Source organism: Panthera uncia, assembly GCF_023721935.1.
Source record: "Panthera uncia isolate 11264 chromosome B3 unlocalized genomic scaffold, Puncia_PCG_1.0 HiC_scaffold_1, whole genome shotgun sequence".
NCBI classification, from domain to species: Eukaryota; Metazoa; Chordata; class Mammalia; order Carnivora; family Felidae; genus Panthera; species Panthera uncia.
In genome coordinates, this window is record NW_026057582.1 from 86,900,797 (window position 1) to 86,916,114 (window position 15,318).

Here is a 15,318-nt window from a genome sequence, read left to right on the forward strand (position 1 = left end):
CCCTCTGAAATCCATGCAGTGATGACTGGAAGGTTTGCCACCATTTTGGGCATTGTGTTGGGATCCTCCAAATCCTTCGGGGCAGGCATAGTCTGATGACACCCTGCTGAGCTTTAGTCTGGGTTCTACAGATACTGATTCCTAAGTTTGGCCTTACTGATTGATGCATCATCCTTGCTTGATTTCTGCCTCTATGATGGCTGCTCCTTCTGCTCTTGCTTTGTCAAACTGATAACTTGGATGAGTCCAAGTTCAAGAATATGGAGGGGGTAAAATCACCCTGTGCATGAGTCCAGTGAAGCACATAATTTGAGGGGGTGGTGAGGTCAAGTGCAGGGTCAAGAGTGGTGTGATGGCAGAGGCTTCAAGTCTCTTGGAGAAGTAATAAAATGATTACATATCCCCTCTTGTCTACCTCTGCCTCTAGCTAACCATGTTGATTTTCCTCTTTTATTTAATCCTTCCACCAGCCTCTATCTTCTACATGCCATTATCCTCTATCCTTGATGTCAGTATAATTTCATGGCAATTAAGTGAGATATTGTTTCACTGTGATTGCCACCAAACCCCCTTCACCTCTTAAGCTCGTCTTGCCTCTCCTCCTGTGTTCCTGGACTGCAGGAACCATGGAATTTCTCTTCTCTGAAGGGCTGAGACTACTCTAGACACCACATTCTTCCCTTAGGCCCAATAACCACAGGAAGGAGAAGAATGTCCTGGAAGCTCTCAGTAATGAACCATGGATGCCATAGACCATTTTGGCAATGTAGCAGCTATCCTCATTGCCTTTTATGGGCGTGTTGTCCTACATCAATGTTGCCCTCTCCTGGCTAGGAGAATTGGTAGACATTCAGAAACTCCCTTTCCAGATAAAGGGTTACATTTGTTGGGCTATCCCTCTAGTTGTGGTTAAGTAGTGCTTTGAACTGTACATACCCTGCCCCTTAGTGAGCTAAGAGAGAACATGGATAGGAGGAGGGTGGAGAAGACAGAGTCAAGGCTCCAGACAGAGTCCTTGGCTCCAGGACTCCTTTTCCTTGGATATCTCTTTCTTTCACCCGGGTCAACTGCTCCTACGTACTAAAGCCCATGGTTTTCATGATGGGTGTAGAGTGGGCAGACTATTCTGTGAGTATGATGGTGGAGATCAAGTTCTTCACAAATGAGTTGGTGGCTTATCAGCAACTGTCTCAATATAAGAACAAACATCTTTCTGCAGAAGAGTGGATTGGGGGAGAGAAACAGTGGATTTCTGTAAGTGAGAATCCTGAAAAGCACAAATAGTCTGTGGGAAGAAAGAGCATGTTAAACAAAAGCTTGTTTCATACCTGCAGATCCCTTCCCAGTGTCCCAGCCCTAACCAGAAAGCAAGCATAACTTTACACTTAGCTCCAATACCCAAGCTTCCCTGAGGTCTTCTTCCCACACTGTCTGACCCAGCCTCTCTCTGTAATGTAATTAATTGTTGGGTCTTCACAGTCGGGGCAGTCCAGGGTGGACACTGATGGTCTAAGGTCCCTTCTTCTTTTATAAGTTTAAGTTGCCATAAATTGATCTCCTTTTCTCTCTCTCCCTCTGTCTTTCCTTTCTTGATCGTTATCATTCCTAGGCCGTCTCCTTATTCACAGGGTTCAACAAGAAGAGTGTTGGGCAAAGAGGCCCATGGTAGTTTCCTTGTAATTATCCCTGTAACAACTCAGGAACTGATTATTTTCTGAGCATCCTTTCTACATTCTTTAGGGTAATGTGGACTAGATTGGGGTTCTAAGTACTCTGGAACTTTTATCCTGATTATATGGGTGCACACAAGGGACTGAGTTTATTTACTTATTTATTTTTATTTCCCTAAGTGATAGCTGAAATCATTATATTTTCACACTGTGGATTTGCTAATCTCAGTTCCATAGGAATCATACTGGGAGGGTTGAATGAGTTAATTCATTTTCCCAACTACCCAATAAGCCAACCAGATCCCAGTGGGCACTACTGGTACTTCAGTACAACTTGAGACCAGATAGAGAAGCTGATGTGAAATGGGCCCTCTCAGGCAGCATTTGATTTGGAGTTAAGGCAACCATGATACTGGGCTATGCATGGATCCCATCTGGATTTACAATGTTAATTTTTGTTACTTTTTTCCCTTTTGACTGGAGGTCCAAAAGACCAATTTTATTTTTATTTTTTTCTATGAGGAAGATTGTAATGATATATTTTTCTTTTGCCATTAAATGGGCATAGTGGATATATAAGTAAAGATATTTGGGGTTCTATTCAGTAGCAAAAGTCCCTTCGGAAATTAGGGTACTCACCAGCTACCTTCATAGAAATAGAAGTTGCACAAGGAATCAAAATACAAATAAAAACAGTGCACACATAAGGCAGATAGACAGGAAGTCCAAGCGGTATGAAGCGCTGGATTAAAAGCTACAGGTCATCAGGTGTAGGAGGTGTAAGTATGTAAAGCGGGCACAGATACGGTTAGACTACTGAAGATATTGCTGAATGTGGGTGATGACTGCCAGAAAATGATATGAGGAAAGTGGAATTGTCTTTGAGGGTAGCAGCAGGGAGAATGACTAGCATTCTAAGAGTTTAGAAGTTCCAGGTTAGAAATAATGTATAAAAAGAAATACACTTCAGTGTGTCCATTTTTTATGGCACTCATATTCTGGAATAGAACCATTACATTGATTTATTTGGTAGCTGATTGAACAACTTAAAAGTGAAACAATTTCATTTCAGTTTATCTTTTCCTTTCTGTTAAACAACTGGCTGTATTCTAATCCTGATGCCTGGTTACGGTCTGACTGCAATTGCCATCCAGTAGTGGGAAATGCATCATGTGGCTGAGGTTTAGGTGAATGTTGCCTTCCTTATCCCTCTGGCTCAAAGCAGTCCATCTAATTCTGGTCCTGGCTTAAGAATGCAGATCTCATCTAGTGAACACCCAAGGATCTGTGCCTGCCTGCAGCAATGAAGAGCTTTGCTTGATCCATATACATCTTAGGAATGTTCACAGAAGCAATGAAGTTAGGGTCATATACAAATCCTTGACCTAGGGAATTTCTGAGTTAGTGACCCATCAGGATTAATGTATAAAACACACTTGTTGGGGTACCATTGGCTGGCTTCTGGTGGTCGGTGGTAGGGATCGTATTCATCTGCTGTGTTTGTTCCTCTGCATTCTTCTAGGTGGGTGCTCACTGGGTATACCTGATTGCCTGGTGGGGAAGAGATCAAGTTATTGTGTTTTGTTGTCTATAGCATCAATGGTACTCCACCAGAAGAGTGACTTGTTTCCAAGGTTGAGGTCAGTGCCCTCTTCACAGGGGCCTATGTATCCTTTATCGCTACCTGTGTGGCAGGTAGGCACCTCAGCTTAGTCTCTTGGCAGAAATCCCTTACCTAGATCCTAAAAAAAAATCTCTTTGAGAATATTGATTTATATTGAGATGGATTATTGATATCCATCTCAAAGATGCATAGAAAAGGCATCTAAACAACATTCTCAATTCACACCCAAGAATTAAGAGCCTTAAGGAATATGTGTAAAACCTTTTTCTTAGTAATTCTGTCTTCCTTATGTAGGAATCTTCTATGTCCCCAGGGAGCTGAAACTGATTGTGTCTCCTTCCTAAACACAGGTTTCACCAGTAGCACCTACAAGGCCTATGTGTGCTGCAGAGACCTCTTTCGGAGTTGAGTGAGCACCAGGATTCCTGCTCCCTTCTCTTGTACTCTATTCTCCACTCAGGAATTTTCTGGGAGTGGGGAGAAATAAGGTCTCGATAATCATGTGGATGCTAATATAGTATATAAAAAGAGATTGGTATATGTGGTAGTCTAGATTTGTGTCCCTTTCTCTCATTAGGTGCATCCTCAGCAGTAGCTCTAGTATGCATAAGTGACAGATTTTACCTGTATTGATAGGGTACTGAGAAGTGGAGGGCCAGAGGAAGAAGTAAGGAAGGGTGCCCTGAGAAGAAGGTACTGTATTTATGTGACTGGAATATAGATAGGTTGTAGGTAAAGATTTGGCAGTGCTTGGGATTCTCTCTCCTCTCTCTCTCTCTCTATCCCTGCCTCACTCACATGCATGCTCTCTCTCTCTCTCAAAATAAATAAGTAAACTTAAAAAAAAAGAAAAAGAAAAACCATCAATTCATAAAGGAAGAGAGAAAGAGAGGAAGAAGGAAACAAAGAAACTACTATAGAGCCAGAAAACAACAAATTTTCAATAGTAAGTCCATACCTATCAATAATTACTTTAAATGTAAGTGGACTAAGTTTTCTAATCAAAAGAGATAGAGTAGCTGAATGGATTAAAAAGAAAAAAAAGACCTAACTATATGCTATCTCTAAGAGACTCACTTCAGCTTCAAAGACATACAGACTGAAGGTGAAGGGATGGGAAAAAATATTCCATGAAAATTGAAACCAAAAGAAAGCAGAGGTAGCTATACTTACAATAGACAAATAGACTTTAAGCCAAAAACTGTAACAAGAGACATTATATAATGATAAAAGGGTCAATTCATTAAGCAGCTATAATAATCATAAATACTTATGCACTTAACGTAGAGCGCCTAAAGATATAAGACCAATACTAACAGATCTGAAGAGAGAAATAGCAATACAATAATAGTAGTGGGCTTCAGTACTCTACTTTCAACAACGGATAGATCATCCAGACAGAAAATCCACCAGGGAATTTAAACTACATGTTAGACCAGATGGACCTAACAGACATTTACAGAACAGTCCACCCAACAGCAGCAGAATGCATGTTCTTCTCAGTTATACAGGGAGATTATCTCATAGATCATATGTTAGGTCACAAATCAAATCTTAATAAATTAAAGAAGATTGAAATCATATCAAGCATTTTTTTCTGACCACAATGCTATGAAACTAGAAATCAAGAACAAGGAAAAAAACTGGTAAACTGCCCAGTATGTGGAGATTAAACAACATACTCCTGAATAGTGGGTCAAAACAAAAAAATCAAAAAAGAAATTAAAATATCTTGACTCATAGCAAGGAAACAAAATTGTAGCTATGTGAGATGATGGATGTTAACTAAACTTAATCATGGTAATCATTTCACAATATATACATACATCGAAGTATGATGTTGCATACCTTATATCTATACAGTGTTATATGTTAATTATATTTAAGTAAAATGGGCGAAGATTTGAGAAAACTATTGAGACAAATGAAAATGGAAACACCGCACACCAAAATTTAGGAGATGGAGCAAGAGCAGTTCTAAGAGGAAAGTTTATAGCTTTTATACATTAATAAAGTTTATACATTAAAGTTTATACATTATTAAAAAGGAAAGATCTCAAAATAAACATATTTAACACTTCAAGGAACTAAAAAAGAAGAACAAACTAAGCTCAAAGGAAAGAACAAAATCAGAACAGAAATAAATGAAATAGAGGCAAAAGAGATAATAGAAATGATCAGTGAAACTAAGAGCTGGATTAAAAAAAAAAAAAAAGATGAACAAAATGGACAAAATTTCAGGTAAGAAAGAGAGAGGGAAGACTCAAAATCAGAAATAAAAGAGGAGATGCCACACCTGATAACACAGAAATACTAAGGATCATAACAAACTGCTACAAACAATTATACTCCAACATACTAGATAACCTAGAAGAAGTGGACACATTTCTAGAAACATACAACCTACCATGACTGAGTCAGGAGGAAACAGAAATTCTAAAAAGATTGATTACTAGGAAGGAGATTGAATTGGTAATCAAAATCCTCCCAACAAATAAAAGCCCAGGATCAGATGGGTTCACTGGTGATTTCTATCAAACAGTTAAAAAAGATTTAATACCCATCTTCTCAAATGCTTCCAAAAACCATAAGAGGAGTGAACACTTCCAAACTCATTTTATGAGGCCAGCATTATCCTGATACTGAAGCCAGACAGGGACACCACAAGAAAAGAAAGTTATAGGCTAATATTCCTGATGAATATAGATGCAAAATTTCCCAACAAAATATTAGCAAACCAAATTCAACAGGACATTAAAAGGATCATTCACATAAAGTGGGATATATTTCTGGGATGCAAGGATAGTTCAACATACACAAATCAATGTGATATACCAGTTTAACAAAATGAAGGATAAAAATCATATCATCTCAATAGATGCAGAAAAAGCACTGAACAAATTCAGTATCCTTTCGTGATAAAAACTCCCAACAAATTGGGACAAATGGAATGTACCTCAACATAATAAAAGCCATATATGACAAACCAACAACTAACATCATACTCAACAGTGAAAAGCTGAACACTTTTCCTCTAAGATCAGGAATATGACAAGGATTCCCACCTTCATCACTTTCATTCAACACAGTACCGTAAGTCAGGGCCAGAGCAATTAGGCAGGGGAAAAAAAAGCACCTAAATCAGAAAAGAAGTAAAATTGTCTCTGCTTGTAGAAATGACATGATCTTATGTATAGAAAACCCTAAAGACTCCACCAAAAAACTGTTAAGAGCTAATGAATGAATTTAGTAAGTTAAGGACATAAAATCAATATATAAAAATCAGTTGTGTTTGTAGAAACGACATGATCTTATGTATAGAAAACCCTAAAGACTCCACCAAAAAACTGTTAAGACCTAATGAATGAATTTAGTAAGTTCAGGATATAAAATCAATATATAAAAATCAGTTGTTTTTCTATACACTAATAATGAACTATCGGAAAAAGAAATGGGATTGTAAAATCCCATTTACAAAAATAAAAAAAATCCCATTTACAAAGGCATCAATAATAAAATACTTAGGAAAAAATTTAACCAAGGAGATGAAAGATCAGTACACTAAGAACTATAAAACACTGATGAAAGAAATTAAAGAAGACATAAATGGAACGATGCTCTGTGTTCATGGATTAGCAGCATTAATATTGTTAAAATGTCCATACCACCCAAAGTGATCTACAAATTAATGAAATCCCTATCAAAATTCCACTGGCATTTCTTTTTCATGGAGAAAAAATCCTAAAATTCATGTGGAACCACAAAAGATCCTAACTAGCCAACACAATCTTGAGAAAAAACAAAGCTGGAGGCACCGCACTTCCTGATTTCAAACTATATTACAAATCTATAGTAATCACTATAGTGATTCTCATAAAAACAAACACATAGATTAATGGAACAGAATAGACAGCCCAGAAATATAAACCCATGCATGTATGGTCAATTCGTTTTTGACAAAGGAGCGAAGAACATACAATGGGGAAAGGATGGTCTCTTCAATAAATGGTGCCAGAAAAACTGTATATCCACATGCAAAAGAATGAAACTGAATTCCTATCTTACATCATAGACAAAAATCAACTCAAAATGGATTAAAGAATTGAACATGAGACCTGAAACCTTAAAATTCTCAGAAAAAAACATAGTGGGTTAAGCTCCTTGACATTGATCTTGGCAACGATTTTTTTGATATGATGCCAAAAGCACCAAAAACAAAAGGAAAAATAAGCAAGTGGGACCACATAAAATTAAAAACCTTCTGCATAACAAAGGAGAACTATCAACAAAATGAAAAGTCAACCTACAGCATGGGAGAAAATATTTGCAAGCAATACAACTCAATAGCAAAAAACCATAATCCAATTAAAAAATGGGCAGAGGAATAGACATTTTTTCTAAAGAAGACATACCAACAGGTACATGAAAAGGTGCTCAACATCACTAATTAGCAGGAAAATTAAACTCAAAACCACAATGAGATATCACCTTATACCTGCTGGGATGGCTATTATCAAAAAGACAAAAGGTAACAAATGCTGGCAAGGATGTGGAGAAAAGGAAACCCTCATACCCTATTGATGGTAATGTAAAATGGTACAGCCTCTATGGAAAAGAGTATGGAGGTTGCTGAAGAAATTAAAAATAGAATTATCATATGATCCAGCAATCCCACTTCTGGGTGTACATCTAAAAGGAAATGAAATCACTATCTGTACTCACATGTTCATTGCAGCATTATTCACGGTAGCCATGGTATGCAAATAACATATATGTCCACTGACTGATGAATGGATAAAGAAAATGTGGTATATATACACAATGGAATATTATTCTTCCTTATAAAATAAGAAAATCCTGGTATTTGCAACAACATGGATAAACAATTATGCTAAGTGAAATAAGTTAGACAAAGACAAATACTGCACGATATCATTTATATGTGGGATCTAAAACAAAAAAAAAGTCCAATAGAGAATCAGAAAGCAAAATGGTGATTGCCTAGAACTTAAAAATTATGTGACACAGTGTGCTGTAAATGTGGTTTGGTATATAACATACTGAGATAAAAAGCTATATTTCTTAGAGTTCTGTGGATGAGCTGAGTTTATGGTACAAACGGTACATATGAAAGTTACATGAATATTTAATGATACAATTTTCTGGTTGTCACACATTTGTATGTAAACCTGCAAACTCCTTAACATTATTACACAGTAAACAAAAAATATCTCCTGTATGCAAACTTGCAAGGAACATCCATTTCTTAAAGGCCTTTACTTTGAGTGTTCTGTTTTAGTGACAAATTTGCTTCACGTATACAGAGAATCCTTTAAAACAATGGGTTTCAGTGGTAAGGGGGAAATTTTGCCACGCAGAGGACATTTGGTGATATCTTGAGACCTTATTAGTTGCCACAACTGGGGGAATGCTACTGACATCTACTGGGTAAAGGCCAGAATTGTTGCTAAACATCCTCAAATGCACAAGTCAGTCCCCACAACAAAGAATTCTCTGATCTTAATATCAACATTGCCAAGTCTGATATACTCTGATTTAAAATGTTTAATATATTTCATATATCTAATATTATTTATAATATGAATAATACTATAGCCTTAAGAATGAGTTTCAGAAGGATGCAGGGGTTCCTTAAAAAGTTAAACATAGAATTATCCCATGGCCCCCCAATTCCACTCTTAGGTATATGCCCAAAAGAACTGAAAACAGGTATTCAAACAAGTACATGTGCAGGCACGTTCATAGCATCGCTATTCATAATAGTCAAAATGTGGAAACAATCCAAATGTCCATCAATTGCTGAATGGATAAACAAATGGTGTTATATACATACAATAGAATTTTATTCAGCCATAAAAAAGCATGAAGTACTGATATATATGCTACATGATGTAACCTAGAAAACGTTATGCTAATTCAAAAAAGCCAGACACAAGTCTTATTATTGTGTGATTCTATTTTGTATGATTCCATTTATATGAAATATTCAGAATAGATAAATCCATAGAGACAGAATACAGATTGGTGGTTACCAAGGACTGGGGGAAGGGAGGAATAGGGAATGACTATTCAAAGAATGTAAGTTTTACTTTGGGATGGTGGAAATGTTGTCAATATTCACCATATTGTGAACGCCCTAAATATCATTTATTTTTCACTTTAAAATAATTTTACGGTATGTGAATTTCTCCTCAATAAAGTACACACACACACACACACACACATCTATCTATCTATCTAGATATAGATATATTAAACATGGATATGGGTATTTGTATGTTCCCATAGCTAATCTACTTTCTTCTCCTTTACAATTATCTGAGCTCAGAACCTCCTGGTCTTCTTTCCAGTCTCCACTCCTCTCTCTTCTCCCATATTTTCCAAACTTGACATAAAACAAAACGAAGCCCCAATAAACTGCTTCTTGACCTGGACAATAACAATTTTACCCTAGCCTGGTTTCTTTCTGAGAGGCAGTGCAGTGCAGTGGTGGGTGGTACTGGACAGTAGGCCAGGTTCTGACTGGGGCTCTGCCACTTATCCCTGGGTGATCTTGGGCAAGTTCCTTAACTTCCTGTGTTTTTGGCATCCTTGTCTATAAAATGGGGATAATGGAACCTGCATTCTAGGTAAAGGTTTTACCTAGGTGAGGTTTTAAAGGGATCAAAACAGTGCTCACTGTTAAGCCCAATGTAAGGGTTAACTACTATTATTACTACTTAAAGAACTGAGTTCACGACTATTGATTTGAGTTAGGTATGCAATTTAGCCCACACAGGGAAGAATGCGGGACGGAGAAAGCTCTATATCTCCTTGCATAGGTAAGGGCCTGCTTTTTGATTCTCTGTTTCCTATTTAAAGAAAATCTGGTCTAAACTCTCGCACATATAGGACCGCACTGCCATAGCAGGAAGCCTGACAACACCATCACCTGCAAAAACAGTCTCACAAGCGGGAGGAGCGAGCAGGAAAATCTGGTACTGAACTCGATCTCAGCAAATGCTACGCCGACTCCTAGGGCTAAGAGGCACCCTCAGAAGGCTAAAGTGATTTGGTCAGAAGAAGACTGGGCGGCCCAGTCCTTCCTGGGAGGCGCGCAACGGAGACCAAACACTCTCGGGCTCCTTCCTGGGGGCGGGGCAAACATGCCACTCGGCGTCCTGGGAGGCGCCAGAGCGCCTGCGGCAGGTTTCCGCCTGGAAGTCGCACCCTCTCCCCGTGCCCCACACCCGCAGCTCAGTACAGGATTCTCAAGCAGAAAAGGGTGGAGGCTAAGGGAGAGCGGGCAAGAGAAAAGAGGACCGGAGAAGTGGGGGTTGTGGAAGGGGGGCTCTGGTGGGATGTGGGGTATCAGTGTGGAAAGGAGACCTTGGGCTTGAGGAAAGGAGGAGAGTGGCAGACTGGGTCACTGAATGGGTGGAGTCGGATTTCTAACCACTGGAAAGCGTCTCGTGCATATTGTTCCACAGCCTGACGTCTTTGCTTATGTGTGGGGCCGTCTTTCTAGGCCAGTACATACAGATCTCCCTCGTTTATTTTATTGGCTATATGATATTACGTATAAGGAGGTACGCTAAGGTATGTGTTTCCTTATTAATGGACATTTAGATCGGCTTATATTTGGCCAGTTATTTCTAGAGACTTGAGGTAGGCAAAGTTTGTGTTTGACTCCCACTTCTGACTCACCTTTAGATTCCTGATCTACTCTTGGTGAAAGCCCTTGGCTAAGCTAGTGGTTGTCAAGCATTTAAAGGGCTATCACCTCTGTGGGAATAATTGCCTTTTAAGACAGGAATACAAAGATTAGGAGCCAGAAGATCTGGAGTCCTGACCAGAGTCCCTATGCAGCCATGTGAGTGGTCTTAGTCTAGTTCTGTTTCTGCATATTGAATGTGATGATGATCATATGTACCTTACAAGCTGCTAGAAATTTGAATTAATGCATGTGAAAAAACCATATTGTGTAAATGGTAAGGTGCTCCAAAGATATTCTTTTTTTTTTTTTAATTTTTTAAATGTTTATTTATTTTTGAAAGACACAGTGACAGTGAGAGCAGGGGAAGGGCAGAGAGAGAGGGAGACACAGAATCCAAAGTAGGCCCCAGGATCTGGGCTATCAGCACAGAGCCCAACATGGGGCTTGAACCCACAAACTGTGAGATCATGACCTGAGCCGAAGCCGGATGCTTAACCCACTGAGCCACCCAGGTGCCCCAGATATTCTTTTCACAAGTAAAGTGTAAGGACCTTATATAGAGAGGCTTTGCTTCTTTATACATGAACATTTGCTTGGCACTTATCACTCCTGGCATTGCTTAACAAGATTTACATTTTTTTTCTTTTCCCTCCATTTAATCCATACAACAACCCTTTGAAGAAGGTACTAGTATTATCCCAGTTTTCCTTTTTCTTTTTTTAATGTTTGTATATTTTTGAGAGAGAGAGAAAGCATAAGTAGGGGAGGTACAGAGAGAGAGTGGGACAGAGGATCTGAAGCAGGCTCTGCACTGACAGCAGAGAGCCCGACATGGGGCTTGAACTCGCAAACCACGAGATCTTAACCTGAGCCAAAGTCAGCCATTCAACTGACTGAGCCACCCAGGTGCCCTTTTCCGAGTTTCCTCCTTTTCAAAGGAGGAAAGAGAGGCTTAAATTAAGTTGCTTAATTAATTAAATTAACTTGCTCCCTACAGTCACATAGTAAGTGACAGAGCTGGGATTTGAGCCCAGGTGTGACTGATTCTAAAGCCCTTACTCTTGGGGCGCCTGGGTGGCTCAGTCGGTTGAGTGTCCGACTTCGGCTCAGGTCATGATCTCATGGCTTGTGGGTTTGAGCCCCCGCATCGTGCTCTGTGCTGACAGCTCAGAGCCTGCAGCCTGCTTCAGATTCTGTCTCCAGCTCTCTCTGCCCCTCCCCCACTTGTGCTCTGTCTCTAAAATAAATAAACATTAAAAAAAAAATTAAAGGCCTTACTCTTAATCACTATGTCCACTTTTACAACATCTCAGCCCTTCCTGCCTTCCTTCCTTCTCCATTGCAGGCCCACAGGTTTAACCCAAATGATCTCATCAGTTTCTAAAGTATTTATACTTTCTGAACTACTTGTGTGCCAATCATGTCCTGCTGTGTGGCATCTTTTGTATTTTTGTCTCATTTTGCTATTTGTCTTACTGTTGGCTTCTGTTGCAGCAAGTAAAAAAATGATTGCTATTCAAGCTAGCAATTCCCTCAAAGACAGAATTGTCTTCATTCAACAAGTTGCTTTTATCAACTCTCTGAGTGTGGAGCTTCATAGGAGCAGAGAGCAAATCTGTTTTGTTACCAAAGCCGTAGGAGCTAGCACTGTGCCTCACACACACACACACACACACACACACAAGTTGTTTAATATTTGTTGAAGAACAAAGAAGATGAAACTCCAAGGGTTTGGGCTTGAATACCTGGGGCACAACAAAAGGAGAGGAAATGTCTGGCAAATCAAAGAACACAGATAAAGCACTTATACTTCCTGGTACAAAATAACATTTTTTATTTTTTAAATGTTTACTTATTTATTTTGAGAGAGGGAGAGAGAGATTGAGAACGTGAGTGGGGGAGGGGCAGAGAGAGAGGGAGGGAGAGAGAATCCCAAGCAAGCTCTGTGCTATCAGCTCAGAGCCCAATACAGGGCTTGAACTTGCCAACCATGAGATCATGATCTGAGCCAAAATCAAGAGTTAGAAGCTTAACTGACTGAGCCACCCAGGCACTCCCAAAATAGGATTTTAAATCCATGTTAGTTATTATTGCTACATAAGTATAATATGAATAGGTTTGTGGAAAGGTAGAAAATGGGGAGGCAAAAAAAAAAAAAAAAAAAGGAAGAAATGGAGCAAAATGATACTGGGCTAGGGCTATTTGTGAAGAGATGGCCAGTGAGGACTTCTCATAGGCAGAATAGGGCAAAGGGCATTTAAGAACAAGGATACCGGGGCACCTGCATGGCTCACTTAGTTAAGTGTCTGACTCTTGGTTTCAACTCAGTTCATGATCTCATGGTTCATGGGATTGAGCCCTGCGTTGGGTTCTGCAGTGACAGTATGAAGCTTTCTTGGGAATCTCTCTCTCGCTCTCTCTGCTCCTCCCCTGCTCATGCTGTCTTTCTCTCTCTCTTAAAATACACATTAAAAAAAAGAAAACAAAGGTACCTAATATCTACCCTGCCTTAACTCCAACAGCTTTGCCCTCAAATCTTCAGTAAAAGTCCACTGTCTATATATTCCACTGCCAGTGGTATTTTGGAGAATTCAAGAATTCAGATGGTGTGCAGTGTTGATGGTGTGGTATAGGCAGTCCAGTCAACAGAGATTCTCATTTAGGACGCTGGTGCAAAACCATTTCCATTAAGTCTTATAGGATGGGAGATTCTCCAGTGGATGACTTTTGGGACATCAAGACAGCTAAACCTAAAGTTACACTTCTGTGGTTACTCTATTTATTCTGTGTACATTGTATGTATGTCATGTCCTCCCAGCTGGATTGTAAATTTTTGCAACTAGAAATGATGAGAAATGAGTAGAATTTGTATGGCACTTTTCTATGTTTGAATTTCTTTTCTTTACACTAACTCACTGAAATTAACAAAACCTTTTGTGGTAGGTGTGATGGTGTCATGGTCCAGCCCCCCTCCATTTTAAAGACAAGGACAATCAGGCAGACAGAGGTTAAATGCTTGCTTTTGGTTACAAAGCTAACAAGGACCGAAGCCAGCCTTGTATAGTGAAAAAGGACATGGCTTATTAAGGCTTTTCACTCTCTGGATGATATCCAGCTTTCCAATCTCCTTCTTACCACTGTCTCATGCCACCTGTCCAAGTACACGATCACCACACAGAACTATTGACTTTCCCTAAGAAATCTATACCTAAGTGACTTTGGAAAAGGCACCTAACCTCTCAGAGCCTCTGTTCTCAGTTATGCAAATGAAGATAATAATGGCTTTGTTAAAGTGTTGTTGTGGAGATTAAATGTCTTAACCTTAAAGCACTTGGAACATAAAGATGTTTAAAGAATGTTCTCTCCTTGGTTCCCTGGCTTTCTTTCTCTTTAATATCTTCCAACTTAAAGTTCAATACTTCCTGCAGAATTCTACCATATATTCCTTATATTTCTCTGCAACTTTGATGACACCTGATTCCATATCCTGTGCAAGTCCTACCACTCTTCCTGGGACCAAAGATAGTCTCAGAAGGGGCTAGAGGCTGGTAGCTAGAGGCTGCTCGGGATGGCTTGAAGCATCCAGACAGGAGCCTCCTGCCATGTTTAGGGCACAAGGCCAAAGATCAGAACTGATGAAACCAAATCTGTTCTTAGGTGATGGGGATGATGTAGATCAGGGAAAAGAGACAACTAGGTCATCAAATGAATTCAAAACAAATACGAGACACTCATGGTAAGCACTAGTCATCAACAAGAAGAGCATGACATAAGAAATTACATTAGAAGAATTACATGACATAAGAAGCTTACATTTTTCATTAGACTGAGTAACTTCTATCAGTTTTTATTTTTAAAAACTCAACTCTTGCTTCCAGAAAGGCAAAGGCATATTTTTGAATTCCCCAAATTCACTTTTTCACTGTCTCAAGGCTCATGTTTATCACATTCAAAAGTACAGAGATTTACTTTGACTATAAAAATCCTTTCCATATATTTTAAGCAGGAATCGAAACAGGAATATTGAAGCCATTTTTAACTTAGAGAACAGTAATTTCTTTGCCGAAATCATATTTCTACTTGTCAAGAGCTGTCATTCCCTCAGGGGAAGTAAACATTTATGTCTGTGGCACTGAATGCCTCATAAAGAAACATTAGAGGAGGGTAACCCCTTTTCCATGGTGACAAGACTGATTTGAATTATTCATTAAGTGAAGGATATTCATTTATGATTAACCAAACTCAGGATGATGCAGAAAATTTCCCAAAGAACATATTATCCTTCAGATATTTTACAATGGAGGGCT

General features: G+C 39.0%; 1 protein-coding gene and 1 long non-coding RNA gene across 4 annotated transcripts in view; one reads left to right on the forward strand and one right to left on the reverse strand.

The window, feature by feature from the left end:
• Window positions 1–14,367, forward strand: part of LOC125909972 (uncharacterized) — a 38,559-nt gene extending 24,192 nt beyond the window's left edge. Inside the window, exon 5 of the long non-coding RNA XR_007453813.1 lies at window positions 10,207–14,367. This is a non-coding gene — a long non-coding RNA (uncharacterized LOC125909972). The remainder of the gene's footprint in view (window positions 1–10,206) is intronic.
• LOC125909971 (uncharacterized) overlaps window positions 1–15,318 on the reverse strand; it is a 43,503-nt gene that overhangs the window by 8,283 nt on the left and 19,902 nt on the right. Inside the window, exon 4 of one of the 3 annotated variants that reach the window (XM_049613572.1) lies at window positions 2,645–3,221. The exons of the other annotated variants lie outside the window; for them this stretch is intronic. Coding sequence (XP_049469529.1) covers window positions 3,037–3,221 — 185 coding nt within the window. The 3' untranslated portion in view covers window positions 2,645–3,036. Of the gene's footprint in view, window positions 1–2,644; window positions 3,222–15,318 lie in introns of those variants that run through there. 3 annotated transcript variants of the gene reach the window in all.